The sequence below is a fragment of the Microsporum canis genome, genomic scaffold, assembly GCF_000151145.1.
Source record: "Microsporum canis CBS 113480 supercont1.2 genomic scaffold, whole genome shotgun sequence".
NCBI classification, from domain to species: Eukaryota; Fungi; Ascomycota; class Eurotiomycetes; order Onygenales; family Arthrodermataceae; genus Microsporum; species Microsporum canis.
The window spans coordinates 2,008,165-2,031,139 of NW_003299168.1; the positions used below are offsets into that span (position 1 = coordinate 2,008,165).

Here is a 22,975-nt window from a genome sequence, read left to right on the forward strand (position 1 = left end):
GCTGCTCGTGTTTTGGTCCCTGGTCGTTAATGTTGGAGGGCTCTTGTATGAACATCTACTTGCTTGGATGCCATACTATGTGGTGCCTCTCGACGTTCCTTCAAAGAAGAAGGATGATTAGCGCGATACGCCCTATCGGATGCTCCAGCTCTCTTCCCTCTCATGTTGGTTGTGCTCCTGTGGAGTATGATTGGATTTTATTATTGTATGCTGCAGGCACAGATATCGGCTGTTGCAGTGATTCCTGTGGCGTGTTTCCGAGCTCCAGGGCTGACATGGCCTCTGAGTTTGTACAGTGCATGCAGTACACTTACTCTTCGCAGGAAATATTCCAATAAGGTCATTGGGATGGCAAGTTGCACACACAGAGAATGCAGTCATTCCATGTCATGGCCGCACAGGGGGCTATCCTATGTTGGTTAATATCGGTACTCCAAGCTAGCGTACTGGAAGAGGTCCGTACAAGTCTGTAAGCTCGTTGACTGAGTTAGAGAAGAGCCGTGTAAGTTGAAAGAGCAGTACCAGGTAATAATTTGATATCTGGACGGAAGAGCGTTGGGATAGATAGACCCAAGGCTGCCTAATATCCAGCACTATCTGCAACGGCCTCGACAGCGCAATGCGATGCTCCCTAGCTGCCATTACCTTCATTGTATATTTGAATACGCCAGCTGGCTTTATATACCGGACGCCATAATGGCCATAATCTCAGGCTGACCACGCTGCTCCGTTCGGTCTCTAGTGTAGTTCCACTGCAGCAAAGGCCGTGGAAGTGCTCTACTTATCTCGAATTGCTTGCAGTGAATAGCATCGATACATGGCTGGTGTTGTATCAAGTAGAAGTTGTGACTAATTATGACTGTTTCGTGTGTGAGAAAAACATTTAAGAATCAACAACAACAACAACAACAACATAACCGACTAGTAACTGAGTGAAAGAAAAGTACAAAAGAAGATTAGAAGAAGTGCCTGATGATACTGTGTCTTCCACCCGAGCTCATCTACTCCGTCGCTGCGTTTCTACCTACCGCTGGCTGCCTGGTTCGCCTCGCCCAGACCTGCCGTCGCCTCTACGAAATCATCGCCGCGGACAACTATCGCATCTTTCAGGCCTTCGTCCAGGGCCAGTATCCCACTGTCACTGTTCCGCCGCTCTGGAGAGATGCAGCCCATGCGCTCACCCTGCGATCTCATGCCTTTCGTCGTCGTGCTGTGACTGCGCGATTTGTCGAGCTGCCGCCTAATACTGTTAGGATAGGGAAGCCCAAGACAACCCGGAGAGATAGGCCTACGCTGGGATATCGGCCAGTGATTGACAGCTACGAGTCATGGTATGGAAACCACTGGTTTGCGAGAAAAGAGGTACTGGCATGGGGTGCGGGAGCTGACGTGGTGCTGCGTATAAAGCACCTGAGCAGATATGAGGTTGGAGAGGCCGAGAGCGTCGGTCAAAAGGACTCCTATGACGGCGCAAAATGGATCTTGTTCAATGATTTACATAACGTCAATAGCTGGGACGACGTAGCTGGCCTCCATCTGCTTGGTGGCAGCTACTCTGCCGGCTTCCCTGATGCTGAGGATCTCATCGTCGGCCATCGAAATGGAAAGCTTGCCTACTTGTCGATTTCACCCAGCCAAGGTTCTGCTACTTATAAGGCGCGTTTTGATACCCAGGGACACAATCTAGACTATACGGATCTCAGTACCGGAACCGAAAGAGTCCTTGCGGCCTCTTTGGACCGTCAACATATATCGTTCTATAGACTCGATTCGGAAGATGATACCGTCCAGCCTTTTGCTAGCTTGAAAACTTCTTCACATGGTTCTTCAAAAAATCGATGTTCAAAACTTCTTTCGAACCAGCAGATTGTAGTTGGAGCGGACGGGGAATCTGCTAAGATTGATATTTTCAGCTTCGATCCTACAGATGTGAAAAAGGAACGTTCTATACGAATCGAAGATGACGAGGAAGGAAGAAAGCCACGAGTTACTGAGATGGTACCACTACCGGCTTTGCACTCAATGGATGACATGAAATCCTCAGATCTCTTTCTGTCAGGTTGGGAGGATAGTAAAATAAGGTAACTACCCCGACCATTCAATTACTGGTGTCCAGCTAATCACTCTGAAGGCTCCATGACCTTCGATCTCCAAGGCCATGTGTTGCCGTTTATGGTGATACGGTGGATGATAGCCCAGTCTATTCTCTTCTTCCAATAGGACATGAGCGATTGATGGTCGGCAGTGGTGCAAACGCTCTTCTCAAGATATTTGATCTACGCGTTAGCGGTAAATACCATGTTGATGCTCGTAATATATCTTCATCGATATCTAAACAGAGCCACCAGCCCAAGGGCTCCAATCCATATTTGCGTCACCTAATGAACCCACCTGTATACCCTTCCAAGGACATATCCATATTCCTCAACTACCGATTGTCCGAAAATCGTTTTGCCATCAGGCTGCCACGAAGCGGCGAGCGCCGATACCGTGGCCCTATATATACCATGTCCCTTCCGTCGCCCACATCATCAACGCTTTATGTTGGCTTAGTAAACACGGTGGTGAGGTTGGATATGGTAGGGACGGAGGATATTCTTGCAAACGGCAACGGTAAAACAGGGGAGAATTGGTCATTAGCAAACCTAAGTTCGGGATTCAATGCCCAAGCCGCCTCCGAGCATCAGCCGTTTGAACTGGCTTGCTACGAACGTCCACTGCCCGAGGATGGAGGAAGGGGTGTACGGTTGTTGGTGCAGAAACCGTTTTGGGGCTCTTCAAGGAGACGGGCAACCGACGTCAAAGGAGAATATGATGATTGTATGCCTGGCTGGGATGACCGATGGTACCAACCCTCGGCAGATAGGAGTAATCGGAGAAAGGGACCATGGCGAGAAGGCTGCAATAGATGACTAGAATACTATGCACGATAGAGGATCTTAGAGGTACTGCAAGTGTGATTTTGGCTAAAAGTTGGCATAATAAAACATCTTTTTATATTCTTAGAATTATCAAGTCTATCGATCTAATTTTCTTTGATCCTGTTGCTCCTTGTTACTATGCCGAATTCAAGTGCCTCCTCCACCTAACTAGCATGTTGGGACTCGGAAATATCAGCCCAAAAAATGGACCCAGAACGCAGTAAACGCCTTGCTACTTTTGACCCCAGGTTACAAATCAGATGGAAAGGAGACCACCGCCGATACTGTTAGCAGCGAGTTGAAGAAATACCTAGATTTGAGGGAATTGATCAATCTTCAAACTTGTAGCTGTTACCTGGCCCAATGTCAATTGGTCCACCGCGGTAAGAGCCGCGCTTCTTTTTGTTCTTCTCTTTGGTAAAGCCTTTGCCGCGGGTGACTGACAGATCACGGTGGGCACGCTCGGCGTAAGCATATGGCACATATGCGTTAGATGGGTGGTTGTGAGGCAGTTCGCTTGCAGCAGCTAGAGGAGTAGGTCTAGCTCCTACATGTTTACGAACCGGCTTAGGCGCAGGCTTCGGTTTAAAATCAGAGTCGCTTTGGCCAGATGTAGCTGCTAAGGTAGCACTAGAATCGGAGGAAGCCTTGCGTTCTTCGGCAACAGTTGATTTTGCCTTGTCATCGTCATCATCGTCATCAGATGAGTCGGAGGAGTCGGAGGAGCTATCACTGCTATCGGATTCGGGGAGCGGAGTCTTGACGGCCTTTTTTAAGATAGATGCTTCTTTCTTTGCAGGGGTTTTGGTCTTTTTCGCTGCATCGTCTAAGCTAGAATCCGAATCCGAGTCGGAGGAGGACTCAGAGTCAGAGTCCGAGTCAGAACTAGAGAGGGAGTCCGAGTCCGCGTCCGAGTCTGAGCCAGAGCCAGAGTCGGAGTCCGAGTCTTCGGAGGAAGAGTCATGTTCAGGTTCTGGGGCCTTCTTTGCAGATGGTTCAAGCTTTGCTTTCTTCGCGGTGGGTGCATCGTCAGAATCGGAATCCGAGTCGGAATCCGAGTCAGAGTCGGAGGACGAAGAGTCGGACTCCAGTTTACGTTTGAGGGATTGTTTCTCTGTTTCCTTCAAGGCGGGTTTAGATGTTTCTTCATTATCGCTGCTCTCGCTGTCCGAGCTATCTTCGCTCTCAGACGAGCTGCTAGCGGCGTCTTGCATTGATACATCCGAGCTAGCATCACTTGAAACCGAGTCCGAATCACTGTCACTGCTGCTCTCAGCATCCTTATCAGCTCCGGGGGCAGCGGAATTCTTGGTTTCCCAAAGCTCATAAATGACATCCAACGAAGGTATCTCCTCCTCGCTCAAATTGGTTTGTTGCATGCTATTCGCAATGTCCGTGTTCCCTTTTTGTTCTGCGACAAAGGCTGCCTTCGTCTTCGTGAACCCATGGTCGCCTAGGAACTGTGATATGCATGCAAGAAGGGCTGGCGAAGCAGAAGTGGCTTTGGCCTGCGTCTTATCAACAATTAACTACTTGAACAAGGACTTCAAATAAGATTGAACACGGTTATACCTTTTCCTTGGTGGTCTGCGCAGAGCTCTTCTGAGCCTTTGCGGTCGTTGTCTTCTTGCCCGCAGCCATCGTACCGACAATCACTGACAATTGCTTCAACAGTCGTGCTGTCTTTTAAAAAAGAGAAAAAGAAACTCGCTTTTCAACGTCGAAATCTCGAAATCCGAAAAAAAAAAAGTGGAAAAACTTCGCGGGAAGAAAGTTTAAAACGCACAACCTCAACGCTAGTCCCAAAGTGGCATCTACATGGATGCTCTGTTTTATCTGTTTTGCGCCAGTAAACACACTAAACAAGGTCAAGGGAGGAAGAAAAAGGGCGATAACAGGTAGGTAAAAGAGTTTAGATGTAGAAGTGAAGTTTATATATGCATCGTTTCTCCTTTTTCCACCCAAGTATGAATGCTTTTCTGTCTGCGCAGGCCAAAGGTACCAAATGGTATGATGTATGGTAATTAATATATTGTTTTATTTTATTGGCTAATATTAGAAGTTCCTGCAATTTCTATTGGTTTATTAAATAAGGTTGACCAATAGACTACCTAGTCAATGCACCTGTAACAATACCGTATGGTGATGTTTTCGCCTGAGCAAACAAGAACAACCCTGACTATCGCAAGGCAAGCAACAGCAACAGCAAACAGCAGAGAGAATTCATAGTCTGGCAGCTGATTTCAGATGGTGTGGCCTTGGTCTACCTGTCTAGACGTGATAACTCCATCCTCTCCGGCGACATGAGCTCCCGTGACCGCTCTCGCGGACATCCGACTGGTGCTTCACCACGGCAGGACCGCCGCGGCGGCGGAGAGATGCGTAACGGTTCGGGCCCAATGAACCCACCATCCGGATCTTCAAGGGCAGAGAAGTTCGAGGATGAAAAGAGGAGGATCATCCAGAGCTGCTTTTCGAAGAAGGACTCTGACGGGTCGAGTAAGAGTCTCCTGTTCCCAGTACCCCAGCTCTACATCAGGACAAACCAGCTGTATGGCTTCATGGACCAACGCAGCACGATAAACCGGTGGCTCTACTGCGGCTGAATCACTCTCAGGGAATCTTTTCTTGAATGAACAAGCAGCTAACTGTCTCTAGCACTTGAGTCGTATATCACGCATATTCGTATAACGGAAGATGCAGCCTATCCATCAGCACCGCCTCCAACTACCTCCCCGCCAGAGAATAAGAAACCGAGAGCGATTATTGTCTCCGTACGAAAGTCAGGCCGGGTTCGAATGCACAAGTCGAGAGAGAACAGTGACGGTTCATTTTCGATAGGGAAGACATGGACGCTAGACGATCTCTCACGTATCCAGATATACGACCACCTGACTCCTTCGAGCCAGATTGAACAACAGCAGAAGTCATGGGCGGCGGACCTAGGATTTATCGTCACCATCACAAAGCCGTATTACTGGACTGCAGCGACATCTAAGGAGCGGGATTTCTTCATTGGCAGCCTTGTGAAGATATACAAGAAATATACCGGCGGAAAGGTCCCGGATCTCGTTGGACTGGAACCGCGCGAGAAAGAAGCCTTGGTCGGGAGTTTGCCATTATCTTCTCAGCCTCCTCCACAGTCGCAATCGCAATCTCAATCTCAACCGCCACCACAGCCGCAAACAAGGGGCCAGGATCCCAGGCTGATGCTCGGTAAAGATCCTCGTTCTCGATCACCGTCAACAGGACCAAACCGTTCCCAATCCCCATATTCAAGTCTACCTCCTAGCCGCGATGGCCCGCCGGAAGCACGGAAACAGCCGTCCAGGGAGCAGTTTCTACAAAGCAAGCCTAGTCAGGACCAAATGCCCCGCGCTCCGCCTCCCACAAGTTTGCTGCCTCGCATACCAGGTGATAATAGTAGTAATCCGCTCTCAAGACCCCCGCCTCAAACACCACCCGTAGAGCAGCTATCAAAGAAATTTACAGAAGCTCCTTCAACTGAAAACCTCGTGCCATCACCGGTAACTTCAGAGCATCCACAAATTCTGCCAAACAGAACATATAAGCCCATGCCTCTATCACCCGTGTCGGATGGAGGTTTACTACCAAATAAAACATATACCCCAATGCCGGCTCCGGCTCTATCACCCAAGTCAGAGGACAGGCCGCAAGCATACGGTCAGAGCAAACAGCAGCCCAGCCCCGATAGTGGTGATATATCTCCCTTTAGCAAGCCGGTACGAACACGGCCGTCAACCAGTGAATCCTCGTTGCCGGCTTCGTTGCGGCCAGCGTTTGACAGATCCCCTAGCTACGACCAGAAGAGCGTAAGGAGCGTAAGGAGTAATGATGGTGATAATGGTGATGATGATAGACATAAAGGGCCTCCACCTTCTCGCGAGCCCCCTAAGGTCGAATTTCCTCCTGTGGCTAGGGATATATCACAACCTGATCCGCCAAAAGTAAGGCCACCCTCAATCAACGGTGAGATTGATTCGGCATTGGAAAAAGAAGTGACAGAGCAAGTTGCTCCCGAGCCGCCTAGCGAACCACTCTTGAAGACCGAGTCTTCTCCCGAGCAATCAAAGCTGCCAGTTCTAAGCACTCCGCCTGCAGTGGCAAGCAGCATCTCCCTTCCTGAACCCGAACCCCAACCCGGGCCTGAACCCACACCCGAAGCTGAAACCCATCGGCCTGAAACCCATCGGCCCGGACTAGGCCCTATGATGAAAAGCAAAGGTGGTGCAAAGGATGTGGCCAATGTGCTTCGTAAGGCAGCAAATGCATACAACGCCTTCAAGCCTAGGGCTGGCGGTGCAGGTGAGCGCCTCCTGGCAGCCAAGGAGAAGGAAAAGCCCGAGGGCCCGGATGGAATTACAAGCGTCGTCCCTGCGCCGTTACTGAGAGGCATCAGTGCAGAGAATGCGGCCAAGCCATCTTCTACGGAGCCACCAAAGGTACAGGTGACAGACTCCAGCACCGGGAAAGAAGTCTCGTTTGATAAACCCTCCGAGCCCTTGGCCCCGAAGAAAAAGAAGATGAAACAACCTGATGAACAACCGCGGGAAGACAATGCTAAAAAGTCCTGCAGTGCACTCGGTATCGACTCGGCCGTGCTCGGTGGCCGGGGCGTGGAGTTTGACTGGCTCCTGACCGACCTTGGCTGGGACGGCAGACTGGCGAAGGACAAGGGCATCGAGGCACTGGAGGCGGACATCCGACGGGAGATAGGCCGTGTACAGGCCAGCAGCTGGCTAAGCCAGATTCAGTCCTCTCATGACGGAAGAGTCGACCAGCTGGCCAAGCTCTTTGACCGAGCAATGGAGGAGTGCGATGAGCTGGATGGCCTGCTCACCTTGTACTCTCATGAACTCGACGTAAGCCTATTCTTTCTTTTTTTCATTGCTCTTATTTACTCTGCTAACGTATTCTCTAGACCCTCTCCGAGGATGTCCACTACATAGAATCTCAGGGCCAGGGACTACAGACCCGCCTCGCGAACCAGCGGCTTCTCCAGTCAGAGCTCCAGGCCAGGATCAAGTCAAAAAGTGGCTCCCGATGAACTCCTTTGACTCCCAGTCGTCTCTTCATGGTCATAGACCTGACTGGGCGAGCGTGTCAACCTGCCGTGCCATCGTGACTTCTTCCGCCATGAGACGAGAGAGAAGAGCTCGGTAACGCTGTACAAATTCCTTTTGCTCTATCTCCTTTCGCATATTTTCAACGGTTGGATAAAATGGTTCTCTCTAATGAAGTATCTATCCGGAGCATCTACGGGGAGATGCGCAAATGATACCCTTTTTATATCTTTTCTCTTCCCTACCATCTCTCTGTGTACAATATCTATAAACTAATAATATATATCATCTTGTCTCGACAGCGAGCGAACTGCTTCATCCATTCTTCATATTCGACGCGCTCCTACACCACCTATTCTCAAGACTGTCACTCTCCTTACGAGAAACTAGACTTATATTTCTCGACACAAGCAAAATGTCAAGTCTAAATCAGCCGTGAAGTCTACGCGTGTTTATATATTATCACGATTATCCGTTGAAGCTGGTCGAGTGTATATAGTAAACTCCAAGAGCTGGCCATCATATCGGTGGCTTCAAGTCTCTCAAGCAGTTCCCCATTCGATAGCACAGAACCCGAGGAGAAGCCTGGTAAATAAAGGCTAACCACGATATAGAGAAGAGATCCCACGTTAACCAGGGTGGAAGCCCCTGGATGGGATCGTACACGTACCGACCGCTCTCGATCACTTGCTCACAGGGACTGGAGGCAGACCGAGGATATCGAACCTGGCCGAGGAGATCTATAAAACCGGCCATGGCCAGGGGATCGCTTCACACCAAAGACAGGCCCCTTGCCTACCGATGTATCCATCATTACGACCTCGTCTTCGTTTCGCCCTGACATGGCATGGGATGGATCGCGGCGGAGTCTTCAAGAACCCTCCTGTGAAGATAATGCTTGACCAAACAACCCAAAGAACCCGGTCGTTGGCTCTTCTTCTTCCTCTTCTTCTTCTTCCTCTTCTCCCTCTCCTTTATATCTAACCGACGGTCGAACCCTTACGCTGCGTGTGTGAACTCCGTATTTAACTATAAAAAGAAAAAACTACAAACTTCGAACCAAAACATCGACGAGAAAAAAAAGACACACAGCAACAAGTTACATACCTCAACCCGCGCAGAGACAGACAAATTGGACCGAGTCAAGGGAGCTCAAGAGCTGCGGACGACTCAGATGTCTCACTGCAGATAGGTTTTCTCGCCCTTCGAGGAGGAACAAGGTGAGTCTCTCGTTGTATATACAGAGGGAGGCGCAAAGACAGCAGAAGCAAGGAGACGGAAGACTCTCTGCGTAGCCCGTCGTATATTAATATTACTACCTCTACTATTATCATACAGCGCAGGCTTCTTCTAATTGTTTATTTCCCCCCCAGTTATTATATTTGTTTAGCTGACTGGTTCTCGACTCTAGTTGAAGGCTACCCTCGCGATACATCACAACCCCCTGCTTGGTGGACGAACCCTCCTGGGCGCCGCTCAACTTTTTTCTCCCTCTCCTGCTGCGTTCTCTTCCTACAGAGATTTTATATATCTTTCGTTTGACCGGGCCATAGGTTTCCTAGGACAGGCCCATCGTCCTCCCTCCCTCTCTCTCCCTCCCTCTCTCTCTCTCTCGGTTGAGTGAACGGCCGTACAGCGTTCCTCTCTTTTTCCCTCTCCCCCCCAAGGATGCCCTGGAAACCCCTGCCTCGCATTGCGTTCGCCGTTGCGGTCTATCCATTCCAGCCATCGTCGCCAGCGGACCTACCTCTCGAGCTCGGAGATGAATTGTACATAATTGAACAGGGCGGTGCCAGCGGGGCATGGTATCGAGGGTACCTTGTCGCGCCGCCTTCGCTCTTGGCCGGCCTGACGAGTGTTCGAGGGCAGACGCTGGAAGCCCGTGTCTTCTCCGGCATCTTTCCAAAGAACTGCGTCGAGGTGCGGGAGGTGCTGGGGGATGCAGACGAGGGCAACGATAAACTGCGGGATAGCACTGGAACTTTGCTCCCCAATGGCGACTCGAGGTCAATTGCTACTTCGTCTCCAGAGTATGGGCAGCCAGGTGATATCAAGCCGACCTCTCGTGGCCTGGCACCGGAAGTGAAGACCGCTCGCAAACTATCACAGCTTACCATCCTCAAGATGGAGGAAGATGCCACAAAACGACGGTCTGGCATGTCAATGCAGACCGGGGCCGCCGTCCCTCTCCCTCCGCCTCCCCGCGACCCCAACGGCGCAAAACCATCGGCTCCGGTCCCCATGCTCAAGATAGGAGATGAGACGCCCACTTCGGTCTCGGAACCGTTGGTCGATGAGATCGCTTCGTGTCTGCGCGAGTGGCACTCGACCAACATTCATGGACTGCTCCTAGGGAGACAGTACGCTACCTTGGAGAGCATGTCGAACATCGTCCTAGAACTCGACCTCGCCCGACGACAGCTTCTACATAACGTCTTGACAGCCCAGGAAAGAAAGACGCTACGCGAGGAAACGGTATGGAACCTGGTTCGAGGGAACAAGATGCTCAGCGGAGAAGTAATAGTTCGCGATCCCGCTGAGCGTGGTCGGCTTCTTACCGGTGACGATTCGGCCATAAAGTTGACAAAACTCCAGTCTGAAATGAGCATGCTCGACGGCAAAATTACACATCCATCTGATACCGTTTCGCTACATCATCTACTCTTCGAACTGAATGCTGTCACCGGCGCCATCACCAACCCAATCGTCCTTGCGGTTAGCCTTTGCTTGCAATCGCCCACTGGCGACGTCAAGCCGCTATCCGAGACTTATTCATTGGACGTTCCGTCCGCTGAGAGCTTCTCCTCCCTTGCTGTCGGTGGGAAGCTAAAGACGTTATTCACCGAACTAAGTGCAGCGGATATAGGGGAAATATCAGGATCGGATTCCAAACTCTTCCTTGTCGTCAAGGTTTTAAGCTGGGAAGCGCCTAGAACTGTTCCAACCCTCGTAAAGTCCCAATCATTCTCCGGGGCTGGGCCCAATAAAGGCGGACCCCAGTTTAACTCTACAGGAAAAGGCAGCTTACGGGGCCGAAGAAGCATGATGTGGGGTCAAAAGGGCCATAAAGGTGGCCATCCTACAGAACCGGCAGCAAAAGAGTTGAATAATGCTCCGCCTCGATCGAGTGAGGGAGTGGAAAAGGAGAAACATACCACGCCTCCTAAGAAAAAGGACCCTGTCTGCCGTATGATCGGCGTAGGAGCGATTGAAGTTGGCCCCCTGGTGAAGGCCGGCAAGTCCACCGAACAGGTGTTCACCATTTGGTCGCCCCTGGGTGAAAACGACGAAGAAGATGGAACGACAGATGGCTTCCATGAGATCATTCGCAGCTTAATTTACAGTCCAACCGGACGGTATGTCAGGTCATACCAAGCTGCACGACTACACACCCACCTCTATCCATTCACCGGCACCGATGCAGATGCCCTCGTCAAGAAAAACCCTACACTCCTGCACAGCGTTACTCAGACCAGAAGGATAGGCTTCCCTGGGGCGCCAACGAAGCCAAGGTCAGATATATACGTTACCCTCTCACGAGCGAACATTTCACGGGATGCACTCCTCTCGCACCCAATTCACGGCCAGGTGCCCGTTCCACAATCAACAGGCCTCCGAAACATACAACTAACACTCGAAGTCCGCGACTCGTCTGGCGCAAGGGTAGAAAAGTGTATCTGCCCGTCATCTAACGCTACTCCTGTCATTGCTTGGAGAACAACCGTCACAGAGAGACTTTCTGGCTGGAATCAGACTATCCGTTTGAGCATCCCTGCCGACAAGGTACCTGGATCTCACTTGATCATGAGCATAGCCGACGCACCAGAGTTCCCGTTTGCATTAAGCTGGATGCCGCTCTGGGACCAACAGGCGTTCATTCGCGATGGGCCTCACTCTCTCTTGCTCCATGCGTATGATAAATCCACATCAAGCCTGGAAAACGGGAAAGGTGCCTATCTTTCCCTGCCCTGGAGCGCGCTGGGGAAGAATGAATCAACCAAGGACGAAGCCGTAACCGGTCCAGTCGCTACTTTGGTCGTGGAAACTGATCTATGCAGCACCGAGTATTCCCAGGATCAAGTCATGCTTGGTCTTGTCAACTGGAAGGAAAAGCCTGCATCTGAGCTGTTAGAGCTGCTGCGAAGACTCGTTTTCGTTCCAGAGATCGAGATAGTCAAACAATTGAGCACTGTCTTTGATGCATTGTTCGGTATCATAGTCGAGCACTCTGGGAATGACGAGTTCGAGGACTTGGTGTTCGCCGATATAGTCACAGTGCTCGGTATCCTACATGACCGTCGATTTAACCTTGGGCCCTTGGTTGATCAATATGCTAAGGAGCAATTCAACTTCCCCTTTGCTACCCCTTGTCTTATAAGGAGTTACTGTCGTCTCCTCCAAGCGACACCTGACTCGCAACAATCCCGCAACCTCCGTGCTGCATTCAAGGTTGGAAGACACATCCTAAAGTTCATAATAAATGCAAGGGAACAACAAAAGGCAAAGGAAGAAGGCATCGGCATCACAAATATTCAATCAACGTTCAACCGTGACCTGACCTTCATCTTCAAATCTGTCGAAGCCCTGATGCAAAATCCTGCCCCAATTCTTGTTGGAAGCAAAACTCTTGTCGTCCAGCACTTCCATACTTGGTTACCAGAGCTCTCCAGTGCGCTTACCAAGGAGGAAATCATCGAAATTGCCTTGAGCTTTATGGACTCGTGCAAGGATGTTAAAGGCATGCTTATTCTCTATAAGCTTGTTCTCATCCAGAACTACTCCCAACTCACATTATTTGCTGAGCAAAAGGAGAGAAAGATGCTCTATGCTCGATGTATCAAATGGCTTGATCCTTACTGGGGCGCAGTATCTCAAGTCACAGACCAGTACAGAGACCAGGTTCGGCTGTGTTCGTCTATCATTGCAGAACAGCTTAAACATCCAGAACCAGAACTTTTCCAATATATGCCGAAGGTTGTGGCGTCATATTGCGCAATTGAAGCAGATGGCGTCGAAGAGTCAAACTGGCTATCTTTACTGTTCAGCAAGTCATTCCCGTTCCAGCTGAAGCAGTCAAAGACGAGCCAGAAATTTGACGAGGCTCTTGTCGAGCTTTCTGCTCTCACTGCCGCGTTATCGGCTATACCAAATCCCGTTGAGTTGGTTATGGAGCCTGATGAGATGGCAATCTTCCTCTCCCGCGCATTTAGCACTCATATCTCAATTCTCGACTGTGTTCCATACCCTTCAACTTGGCTAAGTTTGCGCATCTACCACCACCGTTCTGTGGTGAAGAGCCTGGAACATTGGTCTGCAATGCTCATCAAATCGTTCCTTCCACCTGTTGAAGAGGCTGACACCTTCGACATGGAATTGTGGCGATTATTCTTCGCTACAATCTTGAAGTTGGTGTCAAGCGATGCTCTTGCACTGGAGACATTCCCCGAACAAAAACGACGTGCTGTGTGGAAAATCGCTGGCGATGTCCGTGAACACGGCGCAGAGCTTTTGCGCGCGACGTGGAAAGCCATTGGTTGGGAGACTACTCCCGAAGAACGTGAACGGTTTGGCCTGGACAGACTGGGAGGATACCAGGTTCAATATGTTCCTAGCCTTGTGCCTCCGATCATTGAGCTTTGTCTGAGCGTTCATGAGGGGCCTCGGCGTGTTGCTGTTGAAATCCTGCAGACAATGCTTGTTAGCGAATGGCAGTTGAATGAGGATCTGGCTATGATCGAAGCTGAGATAATATCAAGTCTAGACGAGACGTTCAAAACGAGGAACTTCACTGAAAGCATTACGCAAAAGCTGTTCATGACAGAGCTAATGGAACTCTTTGATACGAGCTCTCCTACCCTTGATCCTGAACTCATGGTTGCGCTGAAGGAGCTGGTTGCTACTGTTGACGAGCTACTAGACCTTCTCGCCGCAGCCCACTCCGGTAACATCTCAGAGAGTTTGAATACCTTGAAACTGATGGAATTCATGAAAGACATGGACAAGGAGGATATTTTCATTCGCTACGTCCATGAGCTTGCGCGAGGGCAGGTTGCTGCTCAAAATTTCACAGAGGCTGGTCTCGCACTTCAATTCCATGCCGATCTCTACAATTGGGATTTCTCGCAACTCCTTCCCGCCCTTTCGACGCCAGAGTTCCCAGAGCAAACAGCCTTCGAGCGTAAGGAAGTTTTGTACTTCCAAATCATTCAACATTTTGAGGACGGAAAGGCTTGGGCGCATGCCCTTGCTTGCTATAGGGAGCTTGCAGATCAATATGAGCACACTACACTGGACTTTGCCAAACTCTCAAGAACACAAACGTCCATGGCGAGGATTTACGACTCAATCGTTAGAGACGATATCCAAGTTGCGAGATATTTCCGTGTTACTTTCAAGGGCCTTGGGTTCCCAACTACTGTGAGGGATAAGCAATATATCTTTGAGGGATATCCAACAGACCGACTGGCCAGCTTTACCGATAGACTGCAAAAGGAATACCCTGCCGCCCAATTGATTACATCCGGAGAGATTGAAGATTTAGAGGGCCAGTTTCTTCGAGTATCTGCGGTTAGCATTCACCGAGACATGAACCATCCAGTTTACCAACGAACTAAGATTCCTCAATCCGTTCGAGACCACCTGTTGACATCTGTACCCGCACAGTTCTCTGTTACGTCTAAGAAACATCTGAGCGGCAATGATGTTAAGAAACAATGGGTCGAAAAATCCATATACACTGTAGCCGAACCATTCCCAAATATTCTTAGACGCAGTGAGATAGTTGCGGTAGATGAGGTTGCATTGACCCCTTTGCAAACTGCAATCGAAAGGACATGGCGTAAAACCCAGGAACTCATGATCTTAGAAAGGAGAGCATCATTAAACCCGGATGCGAATCTCTCGGCGGTGAGCGAACTCATTCGACAACTCGTTGATGTTGAGGCCCAGCCGTCTACTTGTGCTGCGCTCTATCGCGATTTCCTCCAAGAGAACTATGATCCAGATGCACCAGCAGGGAACGGTGAGGTCGATGGACCAGTACACCCTAATCACCCGCTTAGGAGTGCCCTTGCCGCCGCCCTGATAGAGCATGCATTAGCGATCAAACGCTGCCTTATGCTATTCAACCTTCGGCCATCATACCAGTCCGACCAGATGGAACTTGTTCGCCAATTCGAATCCATCTTCTCGCATGAGCTTGCAACCTTCATACCCATTGCTGGACAGTTTCAAGATGATAACCTTTCCACGTTCAATCGATTTGACCCCTTTACAAACGGCCAGGCCTCACGATTGCAAACGTCAAACGAGTTCCAGGGCGATAGCACACAGCAGCAGCCCATCAATTCGCACTCTAGGTCCCTCTCCAATGCAAAATCTGAGACTCAAAGCCGTCGACTAAGCCTTAATCCATTCAAACGGTCACATCATGGGGCATCCAACTCAGTCGCAACTATTACGCAGGAAACAATTAGATCCAACAGTAGCCTGAGAAATCAATCTATCAGTGAGGAGGCAAAACCTAATGGTTCCATGGTAAAAGAGTTAGCCAGAGCAGCCACCTCCTCAAGCAACAGGACAGAGACCAATGATAGGAAAGGCAGTCTTTCGGCCCAAGGCAAAACAGACGGTTCACAGAAGCGGAGAAGCTGGTTTGGAAACGGAAGTACCACCAGTAGTGTTAATGGTGACGCCAGACCAAATGGCACGCCTGCTGCCTCGACTGAAGATATTAAAACAACGCAGCAGCGAATCATCGACAGAGCCAAGGCAGCTCGCAAACAGAATGGATCTCCCCGATCGCCTCCCTCCTATTCGACCATTCCCCCGACACGACCATCGACCAACGGCAGCAATCGGACGGGTTTATCTGAACGCTCCGGGCAGAAGGCTCCAATTAGTCCGCTGACAGACTCTTCAGGAGGGCACAATAACATGAGTGCTTCCACAATGCGCGACTCCGTCATGAAGCGGTTCAGTCTTTTAAAGTCAGGTCGAAAGTCCAGCCGTACGAATTTCAGAGAAGGCGGTGCAATGGGCGGAGCGGTGAAGGAAGAATAAGTTCAATCTTATGGAAAGTAGCATGTCTTGAACGTATACCTCTCGTTCTTGATATGCCCCGGGGCCTTTACCTCCACGTCAAATATACAAGCCGTGCTTAAACGCCAGGTTCAAGCCTCCTTGTGCCTGTCATCCACCCATCCATCCCATACTGCTCCCAAATGCTTCGTCAACCCCCCCCTTTTTCCCTTCTCCCCCTTTTTTAATTTCTTACTAGCGTTTGTCACCTTTAACTCTTACATTCATGTAAGATATGACCCATTATTCGGATGAGACTTTTTTTCTTCTACTTGTTGGATAATTCTTCAATATCCCCTTTTTTGATACCAAATTTTCAGCCGTCTTCTAAATATTCCCTTTGTTTTCTACTCACAGTTATACTTGGCATAGCTTCATTTTGCTGGTGTACCTAGCGTACTCGATACCAATATTCCCTGCTTACCCGTTTACCCCGTACTTTGCTTTAACTTTGCTTTACTACCTTTTAATCGTTAATTTCATGTCATGTTCTATCAAATTGGCCTTTATGTAGATCCTAGGTTGTAGAATGCGCCTTGTTCCACACAGGCGATCGATCTTAGCTTGAGCTCAGACAACGGGCGGGATTATGGCTCTAGATCTTCACCCGAATAATTACTTGCAAGAGACGAATTATTATGTACTGGTTAAAGAGAGCGATACGCAAGTTCTGTAAATATAATGAAAACAACATACTCAAGGCGGTTCTTGAAAATATTGTGTATATACATAAAAAAAACCTACTATAATATCCAATATTAAGTAGATTGATAGCAGGCTAAGTATAAACATCATTATTTCGCATTACTCATCATTTTTTTTCCCTTTTTCTGGTATTGGATTGATGCTTTCATACGATTGCGGTCTGGTTCAGGAAGAGATCACAGTGGTGTGGGTGCTGGAGGCAATATCTGGGCTGTAGTGGAGATGCACCAATTCCGTTGGCAACAAGGTATTCTCTAAAATTCAGGATACGGTTGGACATCTGTGTCGTTCGCTTCTGACCCTTATCGTCCTTGTTGCCAGACCAGAACAGCTCAGCGAGAGCAGCGGCACGGGGCCAGAACTTGGAGGAGATGATGACGTCGTCCACTTGCTCTGAGAAGAGAGGAGAGATACCACCGAGGACATGTTTCTTTTCCGCATCGTTGAGGCCATCGGTAAAGTCATAGTCGTAGATACGCTGCCAGGTCTTGTATGGGGCGCACCAGGAACCGCCGTCACCAAGGTAGTTGAAGTTTGGAGTCTTTGGGTCTGGGTTCTCCATGACATTGTATCTGGGGTCGTTGGTGACCCAGCCACCGTTACCGCAGTCGAGGTAGAGGAAATCAGCCGAGGAAACAATGACATCGAAGCCGTTGGAGGTGAGGGTCTTGATGTTTTCGATGCCCTTGTTCCATGACTGCATGATGGTATCCTTGGATATATTCTTCGCGTGCATGTTTTCAGAAGTGAACATGTCTTCCCAAGTGATGAAACGGCGGTTATTGCGCTTCTTTAGTGCTGGGAAGAGCCTGTCAACATACGACTCTAGCAAGTCGTTCCAGGTACGGGAGGGGTCCTCGGCAAACCATTTGGTGACGTGAGAGCTGAAGTTGTAGCAGTTGGGCTGCAACTCGTCACCACCGAGGTGAAACATCTCGTCTTCGAAGAGATCGCTCAGCTCGCCGTAGATGTTTGTGAGGACCTCGTAGGTCTTGTCGTAGGCGGGATCGAGCTGGCCTGGGTTTGGTTCGACGGCGGTATGCTTGGGCCAGTCATCGTTGGACCACCAGGAATTGCCGCAAGATACCAATGCTGGGTCAATCTGTCTCCAGCCCGACGAAGAATGGCCGGGAGTGTCGATCTCTGGGATAACACGGATTCCACGAGCTCGAGCATACTCGATGATATCCTTGACATCTCCGTGGCTGTAGACCATGCGGGGGGAATAAGCATCTTTGATCATCTGGGGATACTTCTTGATCTCGATCGGCCAAGATTGGGTATCGCTGATGTGCCAGTGAAGGGTATTTAGTTTTGACAGGGCCATGGCATCGAGCTGTTCCTTGATCTTGCCTAAGGTGATGAAGTTACGAGCAGTATCAACCATGATACCTCGAATGGGGTAAAGAGGCTGGTCTTTGATCACAACGGGCTCTTCGACCATCAGTCTTCCGTTGCTCTCGTCAACGATGACCAGCTGCTGCAGGGTTGTGAACGCGTGAAGGGCTCCCCAGACTGTTTTGGCAGTGATGTCGATGCTGCCGGACCCATCCTTGATCTCTAATGTGTAAGACTCGTCCACGCCATGGGACAGCTTTGCCTTGGTATTGTCTACCTTGACATTAACCTGGGCGATCGAGTTTCTCGAAGTGCTCTCCTCTCGCTTCGCTTTCGGGGTTGGGAACTCGTCGAAGGTCGGGAATGGGACGTTGCGCACTGCAGGAGTCCACCGAAGCCTGACTATGGCGTTGAAGGCACGGTTCCAAGCCTCTTGGAGGCACTGGTTGTGCGGTCCATGGTAGCGGACAAAGGGAGAGAGATACTGATGGCCAGAATTCCCCCAGGCGATCGACCTCGGAGCTGGCAGCGGGTTGACGTCGACGGCTCCAGCAACCCCAGACAGCACCAAGACCGCGGCAGCCACAGCTTGGGCAAAACGCATCGTTCTGACGTGGTTACTGAACTCTTGTCTTCTTCTTCTTCTCTAGTTCAAATGATCAGGTCAGTATTAGGAGAGGAAGAGGAGCGAAGCAGGAAGAAGGGACAGCTTTATACCCTTTTTTTCCCTTTGCTAATTATCTCCTCAGTCAAAAAAAGGATCTGACAGTAAACGACAAAGACAGAGTGACACTTGAATCCCAGAATATTAACTATCCATGGGGGCCAGTCCAACAGGTAAAGGAAAGGCGAAGTGACGTCGCGCGCGGTGAAGCTGGGATATGTAAATCCACCCCCAGGGCATTGCTTTTTTCTGTGTGCAACCCTCTCCAGCCATAAACAATAACATATAACCTATTATACTGTGTATAGGCTCATCGACTGTGGAGTTCTCGTGGAATACGAAGATGTAACCTGCGAACATCGTCGACTTCCCCTTCTTTTGCTTCCCCGAAACGCATGTCGAACCCCGGCCTGAGCAGCAAGCCAGCAGCAAGCAGAGCATCATCCAGTGCTATCAGATGATATATTCACAGACCGAGATACCACCCTTCGCCAGCTTCACGGGAAGCAGGAAAACACAGTGACATCCCATCTGCATCAACCGGAGATGTAACCCCAGACTCAGCGGTCAGGCCAATTAGCGGAGCTCTCGCTAGGTTCTTCGCCCACTCGATATACACATATATATGATGGATGCTTAGCCGGAAGCTCAAGGGTCGTCCTGGTTCCTTGGAGCTCCCTGTCGGCCATCGGACAGCATCCCATGCTCGTTTGTCCAGGTTGTTCGCGTGTGACTGTCTGCTTCTTTCTCGACCAAAAACCGTTGACGTTTGTATAAACATGTTTTGACCTAACCTTGATATGGGAAATAGTTCGTCTTGTTACTAATCTTCCAGGGCCTTGATCTATATAGCTTATACGAGGGGTTACATACATCGCTCTGGTCAAGAAAAGAAACAAGAGCATGTTTTGCATTCTGAGATACTACCTGGTGCTATCAAGAAGAGAAGACAGCGAACAGACCACAATTTGATTTTTAACCAGCCAGTCAGCAATTCAAACCATTACGACGCAATGAATCAGGCGGATGGCTCGGCCCAGTACTTCTTCAGGAAGTCCTCGACAGTCATCGGCTTCACGGCAGGACAGAGTCGGTTGAGCGTTGGCTCGACAGGGATCCCGCCATCGCAGCAGAGTGTCTTCAACTGGCACTCGAGATTCTCGATCAGTCCGGCGACTCCATCTGGGGCGTTGGCAATCCTGTCCTGAAGCTGCTTTTTAGTGAACGGGCGTACTTCCATCTTACGTCCTGTATACTTTTCTATCAGAGACACCATCTCGTCGAACCGAAGAGTAGAGCCCACCATCCCAAGCTCGCGCTTACCCCAGGGTTCCTCCAGATCGATTGCTGCGGCGATAAACCGACCAATGTCCCGAATATTGGTCATCGTTATGACAGCTGGCGGTGGTTCTTTGTCTCCGTCACGCTCCACCACCGGCATGTCGACCCAGCAGTCAACCAGGTTGAACAGGAAAGGGTTCTCGGCAAAGCCAGCCAGTGCATCAGCCCGGTTGCCGTCTTTTTCTGGACTGCCGATACCAAGGTAGTTCATGAACATCCCGTTTGAGAAGATGGCGGCATCGATTCTCGACTTGAGGACAGCTTCCCACACAGGCAGCTTGGCCTTTTTCTCAAACTCGACTTTAGAGTGCGTCTCGTATGCACCCGAAAACTCAGACGGTGCAAATCGTCGACAGCCCGCGGCTTCGGCAGCATGCAGCAGCCTGATCTGGGTCCTGACGAAAGTGTCCGTATCATGGATCAAAAGCACGCTGATGACCGTGTCGATATCTCGCAAGGATGCCACCAGTGAATCCTCCGATTCATAGTCGACATATCGGGTTTCGACCTCCGCCGTGGACGATGACCCGGGGACCGGCCAAGTAGCAGTGCTCAATGCCGGGGTGCCGTCTACCTTCTTCCTAGAGAGAATAACAGGCGTATGGCGACCGTTCGTTGCCAGAAGGGCTGAGACAACCGAATGCCCCAGTGTCGGGCTGGAGCCTCCCGCCACAGCTACCTTGACCATGGTGGATGACTTTCTTCCTAGCTATCTTAAGACCCGTTCACGAGTATCTGAGGGAGCGAGAGAAGAGGAGAACCATGCCGGCCACACAGTATTATATATGTCCTCTGAAGAAAGTCGGCGCGTTGCGCTTCTTGCTCTGCTTCAACATCATAATATAAACACTACGTGATCTCATATATCCCTTTTAGGGTTAGCGTATCTACTTCAGCCAATAAGAGTGTCTCGTTTCATATAGAAGCAATATAATCACGTGTTTTCGTGGCTCTTCGTATTCAGCGAAGACAGAAGCCTGTTTGGACGCCGTCTGGGATGATCCGTGGAGGTTCTGGATTGTATCTGAAACATAACATCCTTCGCATCCTCCTGTTGCAGTCGATTTATTTTTGGAGACACAAGTGTGTTGTGATGATCACGTGATAAGCCCTAGATTAATATTTAAAAAAAAAAAAAAGAGAATACGGGATGAAACGGAAAACGCAAAGAGCCAGATATCCAAAGGCCAAGTGGTCGAAATGCTCACAACTCCATTGATTGACGATAATATACAAGCTATCAACAGGATGTACAAGACTTTTCCTCTGCCGTTTTTTGTACCTTTTCCGGTTTTTTTTTTTGGTTCGAATTGAATTGAATTGAAACAGAATCAAATGAAATCCAGACTGGCCATTGCACCATCAAAGGAATAAATGATATCCTGTATATCCCTTTTTACTCAATATCCGTTTCCAAGGTTGACTCTCTTTGCACCACGGCTATGGTCAGCTTCGTCTTCTTCCCGCTGTCTCTTGCTCTTTGCCAGGTAGGCGGCCCAAGCCTCGGCTTCGAGGGCCTTTCGTGCTTTGGTAGCGGCGTCTTCTTTCAAAGCAACCTTTTGAGCGTTCTCCCTTCTAGTCTTTTCCCTGGCAAGCCTTTTCTTCTCATTCCTCTCGTTCTCCAGCCTCACTTTCTCGAGTCGCTCCCTTTCCTTTTGCTCCTGGCATTGTCTCTGCACTTCCAAGTATGCTGCCCTGAGCCTGACAATGTATGGCATTGCCAGGCCCTTTACCCGGATTAGCTCATAGATGCTTCTCATCAGGTTTCTTCTGTATTCTTCAAACTGTTCCTTGAGCTTAGCGCATTCTGTGAAGATCTTTCTAAGGGCCGCTTCGTTCTCCGCTGCGACGCTCTTGCTGTACAAGGTCGGGTTTCTGTGTATATGAAGCTTTTTATCGAAAAGAATCTTTCCAGTCGCAAAGGAATCGGTCGTGTTTCTCTTTTCTTCCATGAAGACTTGGTATGCTGCAAGGTAGCGTACGCGGGTGAGGGCTAATATCTGGAATGCCTTGACGTATGTGTCCGGCATGCGTCTAGGGACGTTGATTATCATCTTGTTCAGCATATCATAGTTGATCGAGGGCCCTGGCTCTGCTGTCTGGCTGTCAAGCTCAACGGAACTGGTAATTCTGCAAGTACTGGCTTGGTGGTCGTTCCAAATTACCTCTGACAGCGGAACTTTGGCTGGAATCTGATCTCCAAAGGCATCCTCAAGAGGGATAAACTCGGAGGTAAAGGAGATCTGCGATATCTCTAGCTTGGGCTCCAGCCCTGGCATCACGATTTCATCTTTCTTCTTCTCCTCCTTCTTCGGGGTGTTGGCGAAGAGAATGTCCATGGCGGTGTACCGCTCTGGAGTCAACTGGGATGACATCCTCCTTGACTGATAGAGCCTTTCTCTTTCTGAGAAAACAAGCTGCTTTAGGGGGTGTGAAGAACAAGTGGTAAAGAGAGAGATGAAGGAAGGAGGAATCAACTCTTTGGAGTCTCAGGGGGATGATCAAGACGAAGAAGATGGTGAAGAAGAAGAGGACGAAGAAGAAGAGCACTGGAAGTTAATGCTGCGAAGCTTCTGGGTGACTCGTTGAGCCGTGAACCAGAGAATGGCAAACGTTCTGGTGACTCTGAAGGGAAAACGTCCTCCTTTCTACCAGCCCCCCCTTTTAAAATATATATCCTACCCGCCTCCCTCCTCCCCCTCTTTTGTGAGCAGAAATTTTCATGTTGAAGCTGTGTTATACACAGATGAATGACCTTCAACTGCCAGCCACCCTTTTTGGTGTGAGTAGGTGAGGTTGTTGCGGAAGACAGCGTGGCGGCTTTCGCTTAAGGTAAATACACA

General features: G+C 49.7%; 7 protein-coding genes across 7 annotated transcripts; 3 read left to right on the plus strand and 4 right to left on the minus strand.

The window, feature by feature from the left end:
- Positions 1–972: 972 nt before the first annotated feature.
- MCYG_02196 (F-box domain-containing protein) lies at positions 973–2,912 on the plus strand (the record flags this gene model as incomplete). The annotated part of the gene is made up of 2 exons (XM_002849216.1): positions 973–2,071; positions 2,221–2,912. 2 exons carry the CDS (start codon positions 973–975, stop codon positions 2,910–2,912), a joined length of 1,791 nt encoding a protein of 596 aa, XP_002849262.1.
- A 338-nt stretch (positions 2,913–3,250) lies between these two features.
- On the minus strand, positions 3,251–4,562 carry MCYG_02197 (SRP40; the record flags this gene model as incomplete). The annotated part of the gene is made up of 2 exons (XM_002849217.1): positions 3,251–4,429; positions 4,494–4,562. The coding sequence occupies 2 exons, from the start codon at positions 4,560–4,562 to the stop codon at positions 3,251–3,253; spliced, it is 1,248 nt and encodes a 415-aa protein (XP_002849263.1).
- Positions 4,563–4,888: 326 nt separating this feature from the next.
- MCYG_02198 (vegetative cell wall protein gp1) lies at positions 4,889–7,989 on the plus strand (the record flags this gene model as incomplete). Its single annotated transcript, XM_002849218.1, has 4 exons — positions 4,889–4,929; positions 5,122–5,420; positions 5,580–7,804; positions 7,864–7,989. The coding sequence occupies 4 exons, from the start codon at positions 4,889–4,891 to the stop codon at positions 7,987–7,989; spliced, it is 2,691 nt and encodes an 896-aa protein (XP_002849264.1).
- Positions 7,990–9,673: 1,684 nt separating this feature from the next.
- MCYG_02199 (conserved hypothetical protein) lies at positions 9,674–16,066 on the plus strand (the record flags this gene model as incomplete). Its single annotated transcript, XM_002849219.1, has 1 exon — positions 9,674–16,066. One exon carries the CDS (start codon positions 9,674–9,676, stop codon positions 16,064–16,066), a length of 6,393 nt encoding a protein of 2,130 aa, XP_002849265.1.
- An 868-nt stretch (positions 16,067–16,934) lies between these two features.
- Positions 16,935–18,731, minus strand: MCYG_02200 (beta-hexosaminidase; the record flags this gene model as incomplete). The annotated part of the gene is made up of 1 exon (XM_002849220.1): positions 16,935–18,731. One exon carries the CDS (start codon positions 18,729–18,731, stop codon positions 16,935–16,937), a length of 1,797 nt encoding a protein of 598 aa, XP_002849266.1.
- A 1,078-nt stretch (positions 18,732–19,809) lies between these two features.
- Positions 19,810–20,820, minus strand: MCYG_02201 (isoflavone reductase family protein; the record flags this gene model as incomplete). The annotated part of the gene is made up of 1 exon (XM_002849221.1): positions 19,810–20,820. One exon carries the CDS (start codon positions 20,818–20,820, stop codon positions 19,810–19,812), a length of 1,011 nt encoding a protein of 336 aa, XP_002849267.1.
- A 712-nt stretch (positions 20,821–21,532) lies between these two features.
- On the minus strand, positions 21,533–22,507 carry MCYG_02202 (uncharacterized protein; the record flags this gene model as incomplete). Its single annotated transcript, XM_002849222.1, has 1 exon — positions 21,533–22,507. The coding sequence occupies one exon, from the start codon at positions 22,505–22,507 to the stop codon at positions 21,533–21,535; it is 975 nt and encodes a 324-aa protein (XP_002849268.1).
- Positions 22,508–22,975: the final 468 nt, after the last annotated feature.